This window comes from Narcine bancroftii, chromosome 12 (genome assembly GCF_036971445.1).
Source record: "Narcine bancroftii isolate sNarBan1 chromosome 12, sNarBan1.hap1, whole genome shotgun sequence".
Lineage (NCBI taxonomy): Eukaryota > Metazoa > Chordata > Chondrichthyes > Torpediniformes > Narcinidae > Narcine > Narcine bancroftii.
Window position 1 is genome coordinate 29,040,617 of NC_091480.1, and position 20,784 is coordinate 29,061,400.

Below are 20,784 nucleotides of genomic sequence, written 5' to 3' on the forward strand. Positions count from 1 at the left end.
ACATTAATGGGACTGATGATCAAGGGTTTAAGGAAAGGAGTCAGAAGACAACTTTAGAGGCAGAAGTTCTTTGAGGTTTGGAACTTTGAAATGAAAGGATAGCTGCCAATAGTGGAGTGATTAAAAACTGAGTGTGTTGAAGACCTGAATTAGAGATGATTGGATACCTTGAAAGTTACACGGCTGGAGGAGATTACAAAGACAGGGAAGGCAAAAGCATGCAGAAATCTGAAAAAGGGCGAGAATTTTAAAACCAAGGTGTTGCTCGACTGAGAGTCTGTGCAAGTCAGAAACCACAGGAAGAGGAGTAAAATATTTACTCCTTCTGTTTGATGAAACATGCTATATTTAAGTCACAAACAAAGCTATTCTCTTTTCCCCCTCCCCCCCTCTCATGCACACACACATAAACACGTAAATCTCTAAAAAAAACAGGATTGATAGTCTTAGGTAGATTATAAAATACCAGTCAGAAATATGTGGATCAGTTTAATGCTTTGTACAGGATGACTAGATACAACATTACATATTCACAAAGATCAGTGCTCAAAGTTGACATTTGCTGAATTAGGAAGTACTTCAAGGAGTAAAATCTATTCTCAGCCATGATATGAAGAATTCACTAATGTGGAATGGGCAAGGGCATTCAAAGAGATAATTATTTTGTAGATTTCTGCATCAGAGAGACAAAACAAAAGTGAGGTTTCAATTTTTAAAATCACTACTCACATTAATGCCACTAACTGGCAGAGTACATTAGTCTAGAATAATTCAACCACAAGGTAAACAGTGAAATTGCAATGCTTGACAACCATGCCACTTATCTGATAACTCTCAGAACAGACACAGGGAAATGTATTATGCCTATATTGAAATCTATTCTTTGGCTTGGCTTCGCGGACGAAGATTTATGGAGGGGTAAATGTCCACGTCTGCTGCAGGCTCGTTTGTGGCTGACAAGTCTGATGTGGGACAGGCAGACACGGTTGCAGCGGTTGCAAGGGAAAATTGGTTGGTTGGGGTTGGGTGTTGGGTTTTTCCTCCTTTGTCTTTTGTCAGTGAGGTGGGCTCTGCGGTCTTCTTCAAAGGAGGTTGCTGCTCGCCGAACTGTGAGGCGCCAAGATGCACGGTTTGAGGCAATATCGGCCCACTGGCGGTGGTCAATGTGGCAGGCACCAAGAGATTTCTTTAGGCAGTCCTTGTACCTCTTCTTTGGAGTACTCGAGATGGCAGAGGCCGATAGCATCGAATCCACGCTCCTGAAGATCCAACTGCGCTGGGTAGGTCACGTCTCCAGAATGGAGGACCATCGCCTTCCCAAGATCGTGTTATATGGGGAGCTCCCCACTGGCCACTGAAATCTATACTTCTAAGGCTAATTGCGGAGTTTAATAAATTATCAGAAAGCAGGCCAAGGTGCAATTCAAACAGCATCTTCAACACAAAGTGGTGGAAGATTACACATTAGGTCCAGCAAACTCTATTAAAATCACTAGCTTCCTAATCAGAAAAATAGATTGGGTTAGATTTTTAGAAAAAAATGTGTAATTGTCAAATGGGTTTCTGGGTGAATGGTAGAGAAGCTCAGAGATGGCCAACACAAGGTACAAAGTTCACACATTCTGGAATACTAACTACAGGTAATGGAAGAGCACCAAAATGTAGTCAAAGTAATTTAGTTCCACCCATTCATCCTGTGTACATGTTTTTCTTCCAATACTTGTGATTACAAGGAGTGGAGCCCAAAAAATTCAGACCTTTGGAACATTTGAAAGTATGATATTACAGACTGAAGTAAAATTGACAGAAGCAGCCTTTAAAAGTTAAATTATTACAAACACTCAGGAAGTAATCTCTGGACTTGTTATATGTTGAAAAACAATGTCCTGAACGATTGAATAAATTAGAGTATTCCTGAACAAAATAAAATTCAAGAACATTACCGCCAAAATCAACAAATTAGCAAACATGATTCAAAACAGTTTTACTCAACACCAGTCCTTGGGGTTTTGTGCAAATTGGAAAGCACAATATTTTAATTTGCTTTCTATCAGGTTTCCTCCCTCTGCCTTGGAAATAGTGAAAATTTTTACAAGTACCTGTAGCAAAAAGTGTGCCCACTTCGATGTCAGAAATAAAGAACGTTTATTTTACATGGCCACATAAATTGCCCTCAGGACTTTCCAATCTGTCCTTGAAAAGCTTTCATTCAATAAGTAATTTTGGTGCAATTAGTGGAAGGAAGAGAATGTAGACAAAAGTATTAGGATGGCCGCCTTTTTCCCTTTAATTATTATTTTTTTTCCATAACCTCAATAAGCAGAAGCTTCATTTGAGAAGAAACATGGAGTGAAATAGTTCTATCAGCATATAACTCATTCCCCAATCCAAAGTCTAATAATCCAAGGGCTTCTGTCAAAAACATCAACTAAGTCAAGCGGATAGTTACAGAATGGCAACACAATAAAATGTTGGTTCTCCCTGTGGAACAATAGCTATCACATTAAGTTTAAATCAGGATAAAATATTGCATAACAGTTTCCATTGGAATTGAACAAACTTTGTAGAATAGCAGTTACTACCAAAAGAGTCAGCAGGTTTTCTGAGAACTAAATTTTGATCCTCAGGGAATGAATAATCTTAAATTTAGGATTTTATTTTATTCCCATCTTCCACACTGCCTAGTTCAGTTCAAGAATGTGCTGTGAGACTATGAAAGAACAACTTCCAAAAAGAAAAATCGCATTACCAAAGAAAAAGTGGATGATTGTCACTACATCACATGGGAGTTCCAATCCATGAAGGATTAGAGTGAAAACACTACCCCATTAGTACATACTTCTGACTCCTTCCCTCAGCCATTTGTGGCATAGATCTCATACTTTCAGTTCCATCTTCCGTTGAAATCTATTGGATTGTGGCATAGAAGGCTTGACCAAGTTCAAGAGTTCCAAACACAATGCTGCTTTAGCCTCTCTTTGCCCAAAATTGAACATTGAACGGGTTGCAACCTAATCAATATTAAATCTGCATTGCATTACTCAGCATCCAAGTAAAGGCATCATTGCGAGATTGAAGTGGTAAGCATAATTCCCAGTCACCCCTCCCACAAACCTCTCCCTTGCTTCTATTAGACTTTAGTCTTCTAATTTGAGTTGAGGTGACTAGCATGTTCATGCTCGATAACTTGCGAGAGATTTTTCATTGTGTTCTCCATCATCGACCGATGCACCAGAGCTGGCAGGTAGATGAATGCATAGATGAGCCAAAGCAAAAAGAGAGCCACAGCCAAAGGCAGCCCCCAGTTAGTTATCAGGATTGTCTCTTCGCACCGTGCTTGAAATGTAAGCTGGTGGATCGGAACCGACGACTGGCTGGTCTCATGCTGTGTTGCAGAGGAACACATCCCCTCTCAGTGCGACTGCTTCCTGTGTGCAGAACTCTGGAGAACTGTGCCTCAAGATAGGATCAAGGAGATTTGATGGTGATCTGCCTGTGGAACTGATTAAATGAGTGTTTATTTTTGTCTTCCAGATGCCAGCACCGTTCATTATCCTCTTCCATTGGATGCGTGTTGATCATAAATAGCTCCCCCACCCCACCTCTGTTTTATACTCTTGCCAGGGAGATTTTCTCTTCAGTTCTTGGAGAATCGGAGATTTGTGAATGTCAAGGGAAAAAAAAACTGAAATGCAAAATCACTAAGCTGACACGAGCGGATTTTCAGTTATAAGCAGATGAATTTGACCTTTAGAGTAACTGATCTCTGGAACTGCGCGTATTGAAAAATCACATGAATGTGATTTTAACAACCTCTATTATAGAAATTTCAAAAGTAAAACGGAGTCAGTTTTCACATGTCATGGTATTCAATGCCTCTTCAGCACTCATTGAGGCATTGAGCTAGATGCATCATGAGGGTAGCACTTGCTCCTCTGACCTAGTGGCTTGTGAACTCCAGGCCACTCTAAAGAAGTCAACACTACATTCAGACAGGCTTATTGAAAAACTAATGTCCTTTTGCAACATTAAACACTAGCTTCAACTACCATCTCCTACAGCCCAAATGATCTCACGACACAAATTTGATGAACAGAGGAGTTTTGGGGAACTTATCCCTCAACCATTTCTGTACTTGCCACTTGCAAATTGGCTGCCACATTTTCTGCGAGACATTTCAAGATTCTCCATCGGCTATCATGACTAATTGGCTCAGTTACAAAAGGCACAATAAGATGACTTCTTTCATTGGCATCGTGCCTTTCTATGTAAACAAAGGGCTGATCCACGGCAGTAAACAGTCCAAAATCAGCCAGCTAGTCAGAAACACTTTAGGCCACCTACCATACTACTTCGATTGCTTCTGCATGGAGAACCTGTGCACATACTGGTAAAAGCAAATCCATAATAAAACCTAAATATACTATGGCAGTTTAACTATGCTGAAAGAGTAGAGTACATACTATGTTTAGAAACGTCCTTGGTGCAATTTCACTTGGATTTGTTTGCAATTTTTGTCTCCTTACACACAAAAAAAGGCACATTAAGGTGAAGATTGGCTCCTGAGAATGGCAAATTGAGGCTTGGCTCCATCCTTTAGAGTTTAGAAGTACTCATGGGCCTGTACTGTGCTGCGCCATAATGTTCTGTGTTCTAAACATATAAATTCTAAGGAGGTCAACAGAATTTAACCAGCTCACTGCATCTGGTATGATATGACAATCATATTCCCCCATTCTTTTAGAAATTGTGCGCATTTTTTCCCATGCTCTCACCATTATCATCCTAATTTTAACCTGGCGTACAAAACCAGGAGAATATTTTGAGCCACTTTTTGGGTGTGAAATACGGTGTTATACGTGACATTAGACACCAATGCTGTTAAGTTACACATCCCGCCACTTTTGTTCCTGGAATGCTGGTATTCTGTTTAAAATAATGGACTGAAATTGAAATTTGCAGGTTTTGGTCATTCCAGACTGAACGACCAATGCCGGCTTTGGGTTGGCACTTCATAATGGTAAAATATCGCAATTGCAGTGTAAAAAAACATATATGAATGTCCATCAGTTTGCTACTCAATCAGAAGTGCAATGGATTATAGTATTGTGTCTGGCTAACACATGCAGTTATTTGGCCCACCACAGAGATTTTACTCAAAGCTAGTCTTCTGCTATCAGGCAATAAGTAACTTAACCTAAAGGATCACTACTTTGATCCTTCTAAACAAAACTGTCAGCTACTGGACAAAGGATAAAGTTCTCACTTGGAAACAGCAGGAAGTACGTTCAAATAGCATACTAAAAGGCCAGTTTGGCACAAACATCATGCAAGTGACTTGTCATCTGCTTCTCAGTCACGAAGTAATTAGTGCATACTACTTAAACAGAAATTCAGGGTATTTAAGTCAGTAATCTGTGCAATAGGCAAATACTTGGTGCACATTTCAAAGTAATCTATGACTATAATTACAAAGTCACTATCTGTGCACATAAGCAGTAAGATTACGAGGAGTGACAGCTGTTCTTTGCATAGACTGAAGGGTAATTGTACTTTGTAATAATATGGTGCAGTAGCTTTGCATTTCGAACATGAGCATAGTTCACAATAGCCAGTAGTTTATATGCACAAAAAGGATCAGACTTTAAATATATTGGAACAGCTTAAGCCACTAACAAGAGTCAAACAGAATTTGTTAGTGCCTGCCAGCATCTCCTGGAAGATAGTGAGAAATGAACAATGCTCATATTTAATTTTAAATTTATTGAACAACATTGGAGTCAGGATGGAAATGGATCTCTTCTCACAATATTATTGTGGATTGACTCAGCTACCCACTTCAAATCAGTTTCAGATCACTAAAACACACATCTGGATCAGCAATACTTCAATCGATTTCATTTTATGTTTCACTATAGGCATTGCTTTTTCTCTAGCCTTTAATTACAATTGAGAAACTTGCAATGAAACCAACTGTAAGGGCAACTCTCTTCCTTATCATTCAACTGGCTCCGAGACCTGGTAGTGCTCAGACTGGCTGTCAATTTATGACATTAATCATAATCATGGGTAACATCTGATGGCAAATGCAAAATAGATATAAAAACAAGAATAGCAGTGGCAAGAACAGCGTTTTTAGAAATGATAAACATCCTAATGAACAAGAAAATAGCAAAATACCCTCAGCCTTTGAACTCTCAGCTTCCTATATTGATGTATGGTTGCGGGTCATGGACCATTTCAAAGTACTTCAATGAGCATCAAAAGGACATAGTAACTCTATTAGCCAATGAATGAGGGAAGAAACAATCCATCTGTTGATGAGATATTAATTATTCATCAAACTATGATTTTCCATTTTTGACTGTACCAAATCATTCAAGGTCCTCCTGATTCAGATTTATTGTCAATAAATGACATCACATACAACCCTGAGGTACTTTTTCCTGTGGGAGAGGCAGAATTACCACTTATTGGTAGAACAAAGAAACTGTACACAATGTACACATGTAAACAAATGTAAACAAACTGAATGTGCAATACAGAGAGAAAAAGAATCAATAAAGGACGAAAATAAATAAGTCTCTGACTGAGTTTGTTGTTGAGGAGTATGTTGGTGAGGGGTAGCAGCTGTTCCTGAACCTGGTTCAGAGAGTCTTATGTGACCTATACCTCTTTATGTAGGTGGTGTGGATCCTTGATGATTACTGCTGCTATCTGACGCCAGCATTCCCTGTAGATGTTCTTGATGGTGGGGTTTTACCTGTGATATTCTGAACTATGTCCACTACCTGGTGCTTGGTTTTACACTCACGGGTATTGGGGTACCCATACCAGAACATGATGCAGCCGATCAGCACACTTTCCACCACATCTGTAGAAATTTGCCAAGTTTTCCAATGTCATACCAATCCCCTGCAAACTCCTGAGAAAATAAAGGCTCTGATATGCTTTCTTTACAATGCCATTAGTATGTTGGGTCCAGGAAATGTCCTTTGATACAGTGACTCCCAAGAACTGAAATTTTCTCACTCTCTCCACCTCTGATTCCCACAATGTCACTGGATCATACACCTCTGGATTTCCATTCCTAAAGCCAATAATCAGCTCCTTGGTGTTGGTGACATTGAGTGTGAGGTTGTTGTTGGTGCATTATTCAACCAAGTTTTCAATCTTCCTCCTATATGCTAACTTATTGCCTTTTTATACAACCCACTACCATGGTATTATTAGAGAATTAGTAGATGGTGGTGTTGTAATACTGAACCACGTAGTCGTGGTGTATCGCGAGTAGAGCAGGGGGCTAAGAACATAGTCCTGTGGTGCTCTGATACTGATGTAGGAGATGTTCTTACCAATTCTCACTGATTGTGGTCTGGAGGTGAGGAAATTCAGGATCCATTTACACAGTGGAGTGTTGATTCCAAGATCTTGAAGTTTGCTAATCAATTTCGAGGGGATAATGGTGTTAAATTCCAAACTGTAGTCAAAAAAGAGCATCTTGATGTATACATCTTTGCTGTCTAAGTGTTCCAGGGCTTTGTGTTGAGCCAGTGAGATGGCATCCACCGTAGACTTGTCCTTATGATAGGCGAATTGGAACAGAACCATGTCGCCACTCAGACAGGAGATAATATGCCTTCAACACCAGCCTCTCATAACATCTTCATCACTGTTGATGTGCATGCCACTGGTTGATAGTTATTTACGCAGGTTACCACACTTTTCTTGGGCACTAGTACGATTGATATATGTCTGAAACAGGTGGGCACCACATCCTGCTGGAGTAAGATGTTGAACATATCCATGAATACATTGGCAAGTTGGTCAGCAAGATTTTTAATACTCAGCCAGGTATTCCTTCAGGACCAGATGCTTTCTTTGGACACATGCTCCTGAAGACGGCCCGCATGTCATCCTCAGATATAGACAAGGAGAGGATCAACAGGAGACATGGGAGTGCTCAGTGGTGGCTCTTCCTTGTTCTTATGGTCAAATTGGGAGTAGGAGGCATTGAGTTAATCTGGGTGTGAAGGTTTGCCGTCTCTGACTACGCCGGATTTGGGTTTGTAGCAGGTTATGTCATTTAGATCCTACCACATTCTGGAATCCTTCATTGTTTCCATTTTAGTCTAGAAATTCCACTTTTCCCAGGAGATGGCTTTCCAAAGGTCATTCCTGCTTCTTTTGTAGTGATCTGGATCTCTGGACTTAAATGCCTGTGATCTGGCTCTCAACAGATTCTAGATTTCATTGTTCATCCAAGGCTTCTGGTTTGGAAAAACCCTGAACGATTTGGTGGGGACACACTTGTCCACAGCTGGTGTAATTGTTCAGATCTTCAGCTGAGTCTTTGAGCACTGCCCAATCTGCTGACTCGAGGAAGTCCTGAAACGATCCTTCATCCTCCTGCAAGCATCTTTCAGTTGTTCTGATCTCTGAAGCCTCTCTTTCTAGGCTCTGTCTGTGTGAAGGCAGGATCACAGCCACGTGATCAGACTTCCCAAAATGTGATTTCAGGAAAGAACGGTAGGACTTCCTTACCCTGGTATAGCAGTGATCAAGTGTGCTAGGACCTCTGATGCAGCAGGTTACCCGTTGGTGCAGGGTTTTCTTGCGACAGGCCTGCTTATGATGTCCGTGTCAATAATAAGTTTTGTTGACTTTCCCAGGAGTCAATTTGACATCTCATTTTACAGGTCAGTGTTAAAAAACCCTAATGGCACTCCAGTGATTAACTTTGAAATATTTAATGTCACATTTTGAAAGTACAATGCAAATACAAATCGCTTTAGCTAACCCGAGCAGGACTCAAGATTTCAGGTCAAGGAGTGCTGGATAATTCAACTTTCAAACTTGTTTGCTGAAAGAAAACCCAAAAATTTGTCAATTTAAAAAAAAATGCTTTGCAAAGGCACCATAGGTATTCCTTTCCTGCACCCCTTTCACCAATTCATCAAGCAAATTGATTGCCCTCTGTTTTTCAAAGTCTTCACTCAGAACTTCGAGCATAGAAACAAACTATTTCACCCAACTGGTCCAACTGAGTATTTATCCTCCATATTGACTGACTCCATCCAACCCCCTTTCGCACTTCCTGTCATTCCAGCCCCCTTCATTCAATTACTTGGCTTTACAAATGGTATTTGGTTGAACTACTTTTAGTCACATTCCAAGCATCCTCTGAACAGTAGTGCCACTAGTAAAGTTGTTACGTCTTAGCGCCAGAGACCAATAGCCAATCCTGACCTCAGGTTTTAATTTTTTTCCTTCTTGGGAGTTCTTAAGTTCTTAGGAGTCACTATTTCAGAGGATCTTTCCTGGACCCAACACGCTAATGGCATCGTGGAGAAAGCACATCAGCACCTCTATTTCCTCAGGAGTTTGTGGAGGTTTGGTATGGCACCAGAAACCCTGGCAAATTTCTACAGAGGTATGGTGGAAAGTGTGCTGACTGGTCTGGTATGGGGACACCAATATCCCTGAGTGTAAAGTCTTTCAAAAGATAGTGGACACAGCCTGGGATATCACAGGCAAAACCGTACCCACTATTAAGTACATCTACAGGGAATGCTGCTGTTGGAGAGCAGCAGCAATCATCAAAGACCCACACCACCCAGCACATGCCCTGTTCTCACTGCTGCCATCAGGAAAAAGGTGTACAGTTTTTTTTGCACTACCAATTAGTTGTGAGTCTTGCGCTCCTGCAGGAAAAGGAATCTCAGGGATGTATGTGATGTCATGAATATACACTGACAATAAATCTGAAATCTGAGGTCCTGTCTGTGTGGAATTTGTATATTTTCTCTTTGATAACATGGATTTCCTCCAGGTTCTCTGCTTTCCTCCCACATCTCAAACATGTGCAGGTTTATAAGATGCTTGGCTCACTGTAAATAACCCTGGGAGTACAAGTGAGAGGTAAATTCCAGGGGGAAAAAATGGAACCATGTTGGATTAGCATAAATGGGAGGCTGATAGTCAGTTTGGTATTAATGGGCCAAAAGGTCTGTTTCTGTGCTGTACTTCTCTACAAATCTAAACAGGCTTCTCCTCAATTATCATACATGCCGGCGTACAAGATGACCCCCTGAATTTCCACTTAAAATGTAGGTTTTGAGCTTTACTTGTTGTATCAGACTATCAAGTCTTACTGCCCCAATAGTCCTTTATCAACCATCTACTGACCCGTGGAGTGATACTGTCATAATACTTTAAAAACAAATTACCCAGTAAAGGTTTAAAATTTATTAGTATATTTTAAAATAAACCACTGATGGCTCCTTTATCAGGGCGTTTTAAAGCCTGTACAGAGCCGATAGCAGTAGAACTGGACGGATGAACCCCACAGGGGAGTGCTGAGACTTTGCTGTTAAGGTTCAGATTTTATACTTGGCGTATGGGGCAACCTTGGTTTTGGTGTGACATTTTAAAAGTTCAAGTACCATTTTATATGCCGGCATATACAGTACTTAGGTTATGTGTCAATTATGTTACACCATTGCATGCAGCTCTGAATATCTTCCACATAGAAAGCTCTTTTCTATCTCAAACTCTTTCATAACAAATCCCTTGATCCAGCCATTTGAAAGAAAATGGCTACTGCTTGCTTCATATTTCAAGAAAATTATAATCTCTTTTAGTTCTAGTATCCTAAATCTTAAGGTGAGCATAAACAAGTGGTTTTAGTAGAACAGAAACACTGCAGTGAACAAATTGGGCCAAATGGCTCATTTCCATGCTGTATATCCTTGGTAATCGATGTAATTATTGTAAATCTCCTTGCTACACGGTCCAGTACTTCAATCTCCTCGCAAAAATGCAATTAGCTTACAAATGAGTCTGGGACATATCCAGAAGTAAGTACTTCTCAGTAAGAATTATCAACTCCTTCAAGGTTTGGATAAACCTGAAATAAGGACACAGTCACCCTCGATTTTAATTAAAATAGTTCTATAACCACTGCTCCTAAAGGGAGTTACTTCTCTTTAATTAGCAAAAAAGCAACAGAAGACAATGGGGGGAAAAAAATCAGCAGGGAGCAAAAACTCAACCACACCTGAACCTACAAATGAAAAGATTTATGTTCTTCTAGAACTTTAACTCAAAACAGAGAATCACAAGAATGTATATCCTTGAATATTCTGTCATGAATTCTTCTTTCAGCAAAGTCATTGTTCAAGAAGCCATTCTAAACCCACAATTTTGAGGACAGATTTCAGATTTATTGCCAGAGTACATACATAACATCCCATACAACACTGAGATTCTTTTTCCTGCAGGTGAGGCAGAATCACCATTTATTGGTAGTTCAGGTACAGAATCTTTTGGATAATAGAATAATATTAACGGCGGTATGTTAAGTAATTGCACTACTAATTTCAGATTCACACAAAACAAAGAAACACTCCAACTAGAAGGATCTCTGGATGGGAATGGGGGGGAGGTTGTGGTGGCGGTGTTGGAAAGGGGTGGGGGTGGTTGTAGTGGCACTGGACTAGGAGAGTTTGTAGTGGCCATCCGAGCTCCCGACACCCTGGCCACCCGCCCACTGAAGCTTCCGGCTCCGCAACAGCAAACCCTCGCCCCAGCAGCCCACCAAGCATGGCTCCTGATGCCCCAGTTACTACTGGAGCTCCCGGTGCCTCAACAGTGGACCCTCACCCCAGCAGTCCTCCAACCATAGCTCCCAACACCTAGCTGCCCACCTATTGGAGCTCCTGGTGCCCCTTCAGAGGACCCTCGCCTCAGCCATCGCCCACTGGAGCTTCCGACACCCCGGCCATCTGAGCTCCCGGCTGTGGATCTTCACCCCAGACACCTGTCTATCTGAACCCCGGACCTCCTGGCTGCCCACCTAGTAGAAAATTGCCAGGCTTTCCAATGTCATGCCAAATACCTGAGGAAGTAGAGGCACTGATGTGCTTTCTTCATGATGCCATTTGTGTGTTGGGTTCAGGAAAGATCCTCTGAGATAGTGACCCCAAGAACTTAAATTTGATCACCCTCTCCACCTCTGATTTCCCCAATGATCACTGGATGATACATTTCTGGTTTCCTGGTTTTCAGTGCCAGATTCATTGAGACCATCTAAATCCTGAGATCAAAAGGCTTCCCATTCTAGCCTCCTACACTAACAATTTTATTCTTTTCATCTTTACCAGCAACGTTGAGGCTTGTTCTCAAATTTCACCCTGTAACATCAGCTTCTCTGCCGCCAATTCAGAAGATGCAGTTTAATATTTATCTTGCTGCCCAAGAATTTGGTCACTTTACCCAAATGTACCTCTGGAACTCAGTGGTGAATTCTATTCCCTGTGATATCTGATCATTATCCAACATAATTAAAGTATTGAGTAAATGGGGGTGGGGGGTGGGAATGGCTGATGACAAGATCAGACACTGCTTTTCACTTTCAGGAGCTTGGTCATATCCAGCAACATTATTATAGAATATTAATTATGATGTAGAGATCATGCTCCATCTCCTGTCCAACTAAATCTGCTGGCGAAGCTCTTTCTTATTTTTAATATTTTTAAAAATTTTTCACACTATCAACCAAAATATGTAAACGTTTGTCATTAAATTTACACAGTGGCATTTTCTCCCTTTCCGCCCCCCCTTCCCTCCCACCACTCTTCCCTACCACCTCCAAAACCCATAAATATTCAACATTTACAATACAATAAAATCATTTAAAAATATCTTCACACAAAGGAAAATAAACAAGAAAAATGCATCATCTATTTGTTACACACTGAATTTAGTTGTTTTGTCTTCTTATCATTTTAGGGGATGGAGGTCCTAGGCAAGCTCTGTTATGTTCTATGTATGGTTCCCAAATTTGTTCAAACAATGTGACTTTATTTTTTTAATTATATGTTATTTTTTCCAATGGAATACATTTATTCATTTCCATGTACCATTGCTGTGTTCCCATTTTCCAAGTTGACATTATACATTTTTTTGCTACTGCTAAGGCTATCATAATGAATCATTTTTTGCGCTTTATCCAATTTGAGGCCTAATTCTTTACTTCTTATGTTACTTAAAAGAAAGATCTCTGGATTTTTTGCTATGTTATTTTTGTGATTTTATTTAATATCTGATTTAGTTCTTCCCAAAACGTATTTACTTTCGTACATGCCCAAATTGCATGTACTGTTGTTCCCATTTCCTTCTTACAATGAAAACATCTATCCGATAATGTTAGATCCCATTCTTTTAATTTTTGAGGCGTGATATATACCCCGTGTAACCAATTCTACTGTATCATGTGTAACCTTGTGTTTATTGTATTCTTCATAGTTCCAGAACATAAATTTTCCCATATTTCATTTTTTATCTTTATGTTTAAATCCTTTTCCCACTTCTGTTTAGGTTTATAGTTTATTTCATCATTTTCCTTATCTTGCAGCTTAATGTACATGTTCGTTATAAATCTTTTAATTATCTTTGTGTCTGTAATCACATATTCAAAGCTGCTTCCTTCAGGTAATCTCAATCTGTTTCCCAATTTATCCTCTAAATAAGCTTTCAATTGATGATATGCAAACATTGTACCATGAGTTATTCCATATTTGTAGTTCAACTGTTCAAAGGTTAATAAATTATTTCCCAAAAAACAATTTTCTATTCTTTTAATTCATTTTCCCTCCCATTCTCTAAAGGAAAAGTTATCTATTATAAAAGGGATTAGTGGATTTTGCATCAATAATAATTTTGGTATTTGGTAATTCGTTTTTTTTCCTTTCTAAGTGGATCTTCTTCCATGTATTAAATAAATGATGCAATACTGGTGAGCTTTTATATTGCACCAACTTTTCATCCCACTTATAAAGTATATGTTCCGGTACCTTCTCCCCTATTTTATCTAGTTCTATCTTAGTCCAGTTTGGTTTTTCCCTTGTCTGGTAAAAATCTGATAAATACCTCAATTGCGTGGCTCTATAATAATTTCTAAAGTTTGGTAACTGCAAAAAAGATGTTGGCTGCTCCAACCACATCTGTCAAATTCACAAGCTCTGATACCAATACTGATGCAAGTAGTAGGTGCACAGGACCACCACCACCTTCGGGCTCCTCTCCAGTTCAAGGTCATTGTCATACAATACCAAATACAGTGAGAAGGGTTCACTTTGCAAGGCATCCAACAAGTCAACTCGTACAACAGTATAAAGTAGAAGAACAAGAGCCCATTACAGTGAGTGATCTTTTCATTCTAACAATTTGTACATAACAAACCTAATGGTGGAGGGGTGGGGTAATAAAACCATTAGTGTGTGATTTCACACTCTTGAACTTTCTCCCTGATTCAGAAAGGAGGAGAGTGTGTTTGGGATGGGACAGATCCCAAGTTGCAGACTATTCCAAGTTGTAATTATATTGGCAGATATAAGATTGTTGTTGAAAACTTGGAAATTCATATCCATCAATACTGTGGAAGTACTTTTGTCTGAAGGCCTGAAGGAAGCTTTTAAGTTATCTCATCACTATCCTTTGAAGGGCAACGAGGAATCAGTAATGTCAATCATGTCCAGATCCTTGGAAATGAATTTTAAAGTGTCCACAACAGGACACTTACATTGGGGTGCAAAATCAGGAATCTCTACTCATTTTTCCATATTATCATTCAGGAAACTGAAAGCACACACTGGCAAATCAGATTTTCTTGCACAGTCAATGTTTAACCTTTCAAAGTACTGCAAGGCTCATAATTTGTCCTGTATCTAGGACTCAAGGATCTGTGAATTTTCAATATTTGAACCATTCTGAGCTGGATAAATTCCTCAAACCTTAGCGTAACTTTTATTTTATTAGATTTGTAACGACAGCACCACAGAAATATTAGCAGCTTAACCATTCCTAGTCACAAGACTCAAACCATTCATGAGAAGCACTTAAATCTGTTTTCTCAAGTAATTTTCCCAGATTCTACGTGCCTTTGCCAGGACATGCAGGAATATTTAAAGCATCAGGGAGAAAGTTCAAGAGTGTGAAATCACACGCAAACAGGTTTTCCCAAACCATCAAGCTCCTGAATGAAACCCATAATAGTGTTCTCATGCTGCCCTCGTTATGTACAAATTGTTCTTCGACTTTGCAACTTTTAATATCATTCATTTAAAATGAATTTGTCTAAGAATCAAAGCTTACGGATCTAATAAGTAGATGTACTGTCCTTCAGGTGTCCGTTCCTGGTGATATGTAAGGTTGTAAGACAGCATGGCTCCTATCAGGTCAGCTAGCTGCTGCTTTTCCCTGGCGCTATACAGCTGGGTATTTACCTGCAACAAAGGTTTTATAATATGTTACCACAACCCGAATTCACATTGGATACATCCAAAGGCAGCCGGGTCATCCCGTGCAGCTGTTTATAATAACTTAACCCATAGAGCACACATGTCAAACAGGCCCATGGGCCAAATTTGGCCCATGATATAATTATATTTGGCCCGCAAGATCATATCAAATATGCATTAGAGCTGGCCCGCTGGCCGCCGCGCCAGAATAGCGCATGCACAGCTAATACTACAAATGCCAGAATGCTTTGCAAATGCATTGGCGCCGGCCCGTCAGCCCGCTAATCGCCCCCACCTCCTCTCTTTACTTCCATTAGCATCTGCGACCTGACGCCCAACTCACATGTAATAAACCCCTTACGAAAAATGGCCAAACGAAAGACAGAAAACAGGACCTTTCAAGACAGGTGGGAGGCAGACTCTAAAAGACAAACCTATTTGTCAATATCTGTGTTTATACTAAGGACACCTCGCATCACACCGCATCACCTCGAATCACCACGATTTTTTGTCGCTTGCATCACCGCGCATTTTTGGACTACCTGAACTGTTTCTACCAAGCGATGAATACGCGGTGATGCGGGGCGATGCGAGGAATGCGAGGTGATGCAGGGCGGTGCGAGGTGACCAGGAAATCCGATGAGCAATTGAAAACCACGGGTGAAAAATTGCGACTTCCGGTGAGTCACCCGCGGTGTTTTCACTGCGAGGTCGTCCCTCGCATCACCCCGCATCGACCACCTCAAAAGTAGGACGCCGGAGCACCTCGAATCGCTGCACATCGGCCACAACCGGATGTGCTTCCAGTGCGGCCAAATTCGAGGTGTCACCATGCATTGCCTCGCATCACCGCGCTTTTCCCGGCTCACTAGAAACACTCCCATTGAAGCAAGTTGTTATTTTTTTTAATTTGTTGGCTTGTGAAAAAAATACATTTAAAAGGAGCTTAAAGGCTATAGAGAAATATTATTTATGAATTTTTTATTTCTCATTTGTTAATGCTTCTTCTGGAAAGAGTTTAACCAAAACTATTATTAAACATTTATTTTAATAAGAAAAAGGTTAACATTACATTTGTTGAAAGAAGAAAAAACATGCAGATGTTGAAAATTTTCAATAAATATTTAGTTTGGCCCATGACTTAGTCCAAGTTTTTAATTTTGGCCCTCTGTGAATTTGAGTTTGACACCCCTGCCATAGAGCATGGGAGTTGTACTCTTACAAACCTCAATCAGGATTTTTTAAAGGATGCAACAAATCCTATTAATCAGAATGAATTCAGTAAGTGATATCACCTACTCCTGAAATAGCATCTGGCATTACCGAGAATCTCTCCAAATTGTAATTCTGATGAAAGCAAAATATGGTGGATGATAGTGATGTTGTTTTATTATTCTTCTTAAGTTTCCCTTTTGTGTCCTAGTATTTTACATTGTGATCAGCAATTGAAGTTTTTCTTCTTGCCTTCATTCAACATTCAGTTTTAAATTTAATTTTAAAATGGTAACAGGTCATTTTGGCCCACAAGCCCGTGCCACCCAATAAACTACAACCCTCAGTTAATTTCAAATGGTGGGTGTGAACCGGAGCCCACGAGGAAACCCATGCAGATATGGGGAGAACGTACAAACTTCTTACAGACAACATGGGATTCATACCCTGTCCATATCGTTGCTGGCGCTGTAACTGCTATGCTGACCGTGCCATCCCATCCCTCAAATTAACCATTCTTCCTGTTAAATAATTGTCATTTCACCTCTTTAATAAGCATTATCAAGTTCTTATTATTTCACAGAATTCAAACTGTTCTTTCCAAATGTTTAAAACGCTGTTGAGGAAACAAAATTATGTTAATCAGTAGTTTGATTTTTATGGAAACTCGTGCATGGCATGCGATATTGTTTTTTTGCTACCTTCCATTTTAATGATCAATTTTGTATTAATAAAATATAATGAGTACATTTATCAACCACCTGCTCCATTTCCATATTAATTCGGCAAGGCAATGATAGCTGAACCTTCAAACTCAGTTTCTTAACCTGGCAGTCAAAAAGTGTTGTCTCTTCAGGGTCAAGGACAAGGACCCATACACACACATGAAATCAGGATGGTTGTGTTTACCTGTTACTGTATAATATGCTCACTATAATATCTGAATTAGTAGTTGGTAAAACTCTGCTCCAAGGGAAACCTTCAATCTTCCGTTAACCACTCTTTACCATGGTTTCCTACATACAAGTGATAATACCAAGCAAGTGCTGCCAACAGCTACTATGTGGTATTTACATACAGAAGAACATGCAAGTCAGTAGATACTCTTCAACTTAAGTGACATACTTTCCTTACTCCTCAATGTCATATACTTTTTAAACTACAAGGTAGCGTGTGATTAATGGCCAGTGCCAAACACAAAATGCAGCATCATCTACGCATACAATGTTTTTCCAAACACCAGGTTCCATCAGCCTCAATGGAACCAAGTTTTTAAGAAGTTGTAATGTGTGACTTAAGTGCCATCTATTTAACAGTTTTAAGTTACTGGTCCCTCTCATCTTTAGGGGCAATTTTCTTCCAAAGAACGTCTTTAATTTGAAAATCCTTCTGATGCCTCACAAATTAGGTACTCACCCACACATTTATTTTTCTTGACATCACTAGCAGAATTCTTCCCCTCCGTGCTTCATTCAATCACTGAAGTCAACATAGGGGTAGGCAAAATTCTCACATTTAAATCAAGATTCATCTGTCAGCAAAAATGCGACAACGAGGAACCACTAGATTATCATTGATTTCAATGCTACTGATTTAAGCTGCATTAGGTTGCGCAGAAATCAATCTTTTAAATTAAATTTAAATTTAGACATACAGCATGGTAACAGGCCCTTTTAGCCCTCGAACCCATGCCGCCCAATTAACCTCCATCCTAGTGTGTTTTGAAGGGTGGGATGAAACTGGAGCACCTGGAGGAAACCCACACAGACACTGGGAGAACATACGAACTCCTTACAGACAGCACCAGGTTTGAGCCCCGGTCACTGGCACTGGAACAGCGCAGAGCTAACCATGCTGCCCTTCTTAATAACCAGACCAATTTCATCATTTAATTTTGTCTTCTTGGATCCAATTTATCAAAAAATCTTTAAAAAACTGTTCAGTACTGAGAGAGTCCAGCACAGCCAAAAATGCTTGGTCTTTTTCTTTGACCTCTTTTTTGGTTCCTACAAGATCCAACCTGAGCTTGAACATTTCATCTTCTGTCTTGGTATATTACTGTCTTTGGGGTTCAAAAATCCAAGTTAACTTTAGATAACCATTATAAAGCAGTAAAAAAAAATAACCAGAAGATATGAGAGATGATGGAATCTGAAGCAAAAATCAACTGAAGAAACTCAGCTGGTTGAGCAGCCTGGGCTGAGGGAAAGGGATTATTGACATTTCAAATCAAGACACTGCATCAGGACTGAGAGTGGAGAGGGAGGAAAGGCAGTCTATAAAAGGGAGGTGAGATAGGCCAGTGCGTGGTAGGTGGACAGGAGATGGGTGAAGGATAACAGACAGAGGATGCCAGGTGGGGGAGGGGTAGAGATAGGAGACAGAGGCAGGTGAGTGATAGGTGGAAACAAACAAGAGGATAATAAAGCAGAATGAGGCACAAGCAAGGTTAGGATCCAGTGTGTGAAATGTGTAGGTGGACAGGAGGTGGTTTAGAAAGAGGAGATAATGCAAGAAATAAGGTTTACAATTTAGCAGCTGCTGCATTTCTAAATTAGAGTTTCCGACGAAATTTTTTGTTTTCCTCTTTTCGTCTATTTACACTTTCAACGATTTAGTGACTGTGAACAATCTCTTCCTCTCAGATGCCATTTATCTGCATCATAATTTTTTTTTCTTAATCAACATTCATTTCAGGCATTTATGTTCTCTTTAATCCTTTCCCTTTTCTGCAATTAAAAAAAAACAGAGCTGCTTTCTAAATTTTCCTAATACTGATCTGAAACCTTAACTCCATCACTGGCTTGTGAAGTACCTCCAGCATTTTCTATTTTTCAACATTAGTATTTTTTTGCTTTTCAAGACCAAGGTCTTGTTCTCCTTCAATGGCGGAATCCAAAGGAACCTGAGCACTATTTTAAAAGTATGCGTTTTGGGTAACATTGGTCCAGAGTTAATAAAAATTGCCAAAGGGTTTGGCAATGGAAGATTTCTGAAGGGATTTTTTTTTAAAAGCTACAAGTAGGTTTTCTGTCTCTGCAAATGGATTAGAAACAAAGTTTGGAAATTGTTCAAACTATCAATTTGTAGTATTTCTGAAGTGAACAAGGCAATACTGAAACACTACTTTGGAAGAAGATTTGTAGCAAGTGATAAGCCTTCCAGGATCTAGCCTTTCAACTCTGTGGGGTCTCACTATGGAAAGTGGTTGCATTGTTTCAGAAATCGCATATTGGCCTTGAAAAACCAAGGGGACTCAATTTGTTTCTTCGTGCGTCTCAGCGCTATAAATGCATCAATTTCAGCAGTAAAAATATCATCACTTTTGTTGAATTTTGTGAAAAGATATTTTTGAAATCTGATTATTTCATGCCACACACATGATATATGAGGAAAGTAGTTCTTTGATTCCACATAGAGAAATTTTTAAAAATCTAGGTTTGAATAGAAATTATCTATGATTCTCCTCGAAAAATCTGGGTTTCTCTTAGAGACAGCAGTCTTTATGATGCCATAAGAAAATACATCTCACCCCAATTTAGAGCAAAAGTAGAGAACATGATTGGCGATGGCCATTTGTCAAAATCCAACAATAAAGAATTTTGAATAAAGATATACTAATGTTTCCTCCAGGTGCTCCAGTTTCCTCCCACCATTCAAAAACATATCTGGGGTGTTGGTCAACTGGTTGTATTTGGGCAGCATGGACTTATAGGCCGAAAGGGTCTGTAACCGTGCTGTACGTCCAAATTAGAAAATGTAAAATTTAAAATGTTAAAATATAACAAAGAAATGAGGAGGATGATGGAAGATGACAGGAGGGACAAGGCAGAATTTCATCAACAGAACTTGGCAAAGAAAAAAAAAACATGACATACACAAAAGGGAAGAGCATAAACACAGAATATATAGCAAGAAATATGCATTTACATTTTAGTGTCTTACTTCAAAATGATGTGTCAATATGAACCAATATATGATACAAGTCATGAACTTGGCTCTGTGGGAATCTTGTCATGAATAGCTCTATCCATTTGAGATTTATTTTAGAGTTCAAATCCTGAATTAAATTATGATTTTTTTTGGCCACTTCAAAGTCATTTTTGTAACCTACTTGTAGGAAATTTTCATAATGCTCCCAGAAGAATTTACAGCTACTTTCTGAGAAATTTTAAAGTCCATTCTCTTTTCCTCAGCCTCAAATTTATCCAGCTAAAGGCTTCTGGGAGGTCTGGGAGGTTTGTGGTATGGATATCACTTAAATAGATAT

At 39.6% G+C, this 20,784-nt stretch overlaps 1 protein-coding gene across 4 annotated transcripts in view; it reads right to left on the reverse strand.

The window, feature by feature from the left end:
• Positions 1-20,784, reverse strand: part of chtf18 (CTF18, chromosome transmission fidelity factor 18 homolog (S. cerevisiae)) — a 91,572-nt gene that overhangs the window by 25,012 nt on the left and 45,776 nt on the right. For 2 of the 4 annotated variants that reach the window (XM_069904975.1, XM_069904976.1), the window contains exon 18: positions 15,157-15,287. In XM_069904975.1, coding sequence (XP_069761076.1) covers positions 15,157-15,287 — 131 coding nt within the window. Of the gene's footprint in view, positions 1-8,734; positions 8,864-15,156; positions 15,288-17,048; positions 17,131-20,784 lie in introns of those variants that run through there. The other 2 variants (XM_069904977.1, XM_069904978.1) reach the window with 2 other exon arrangements.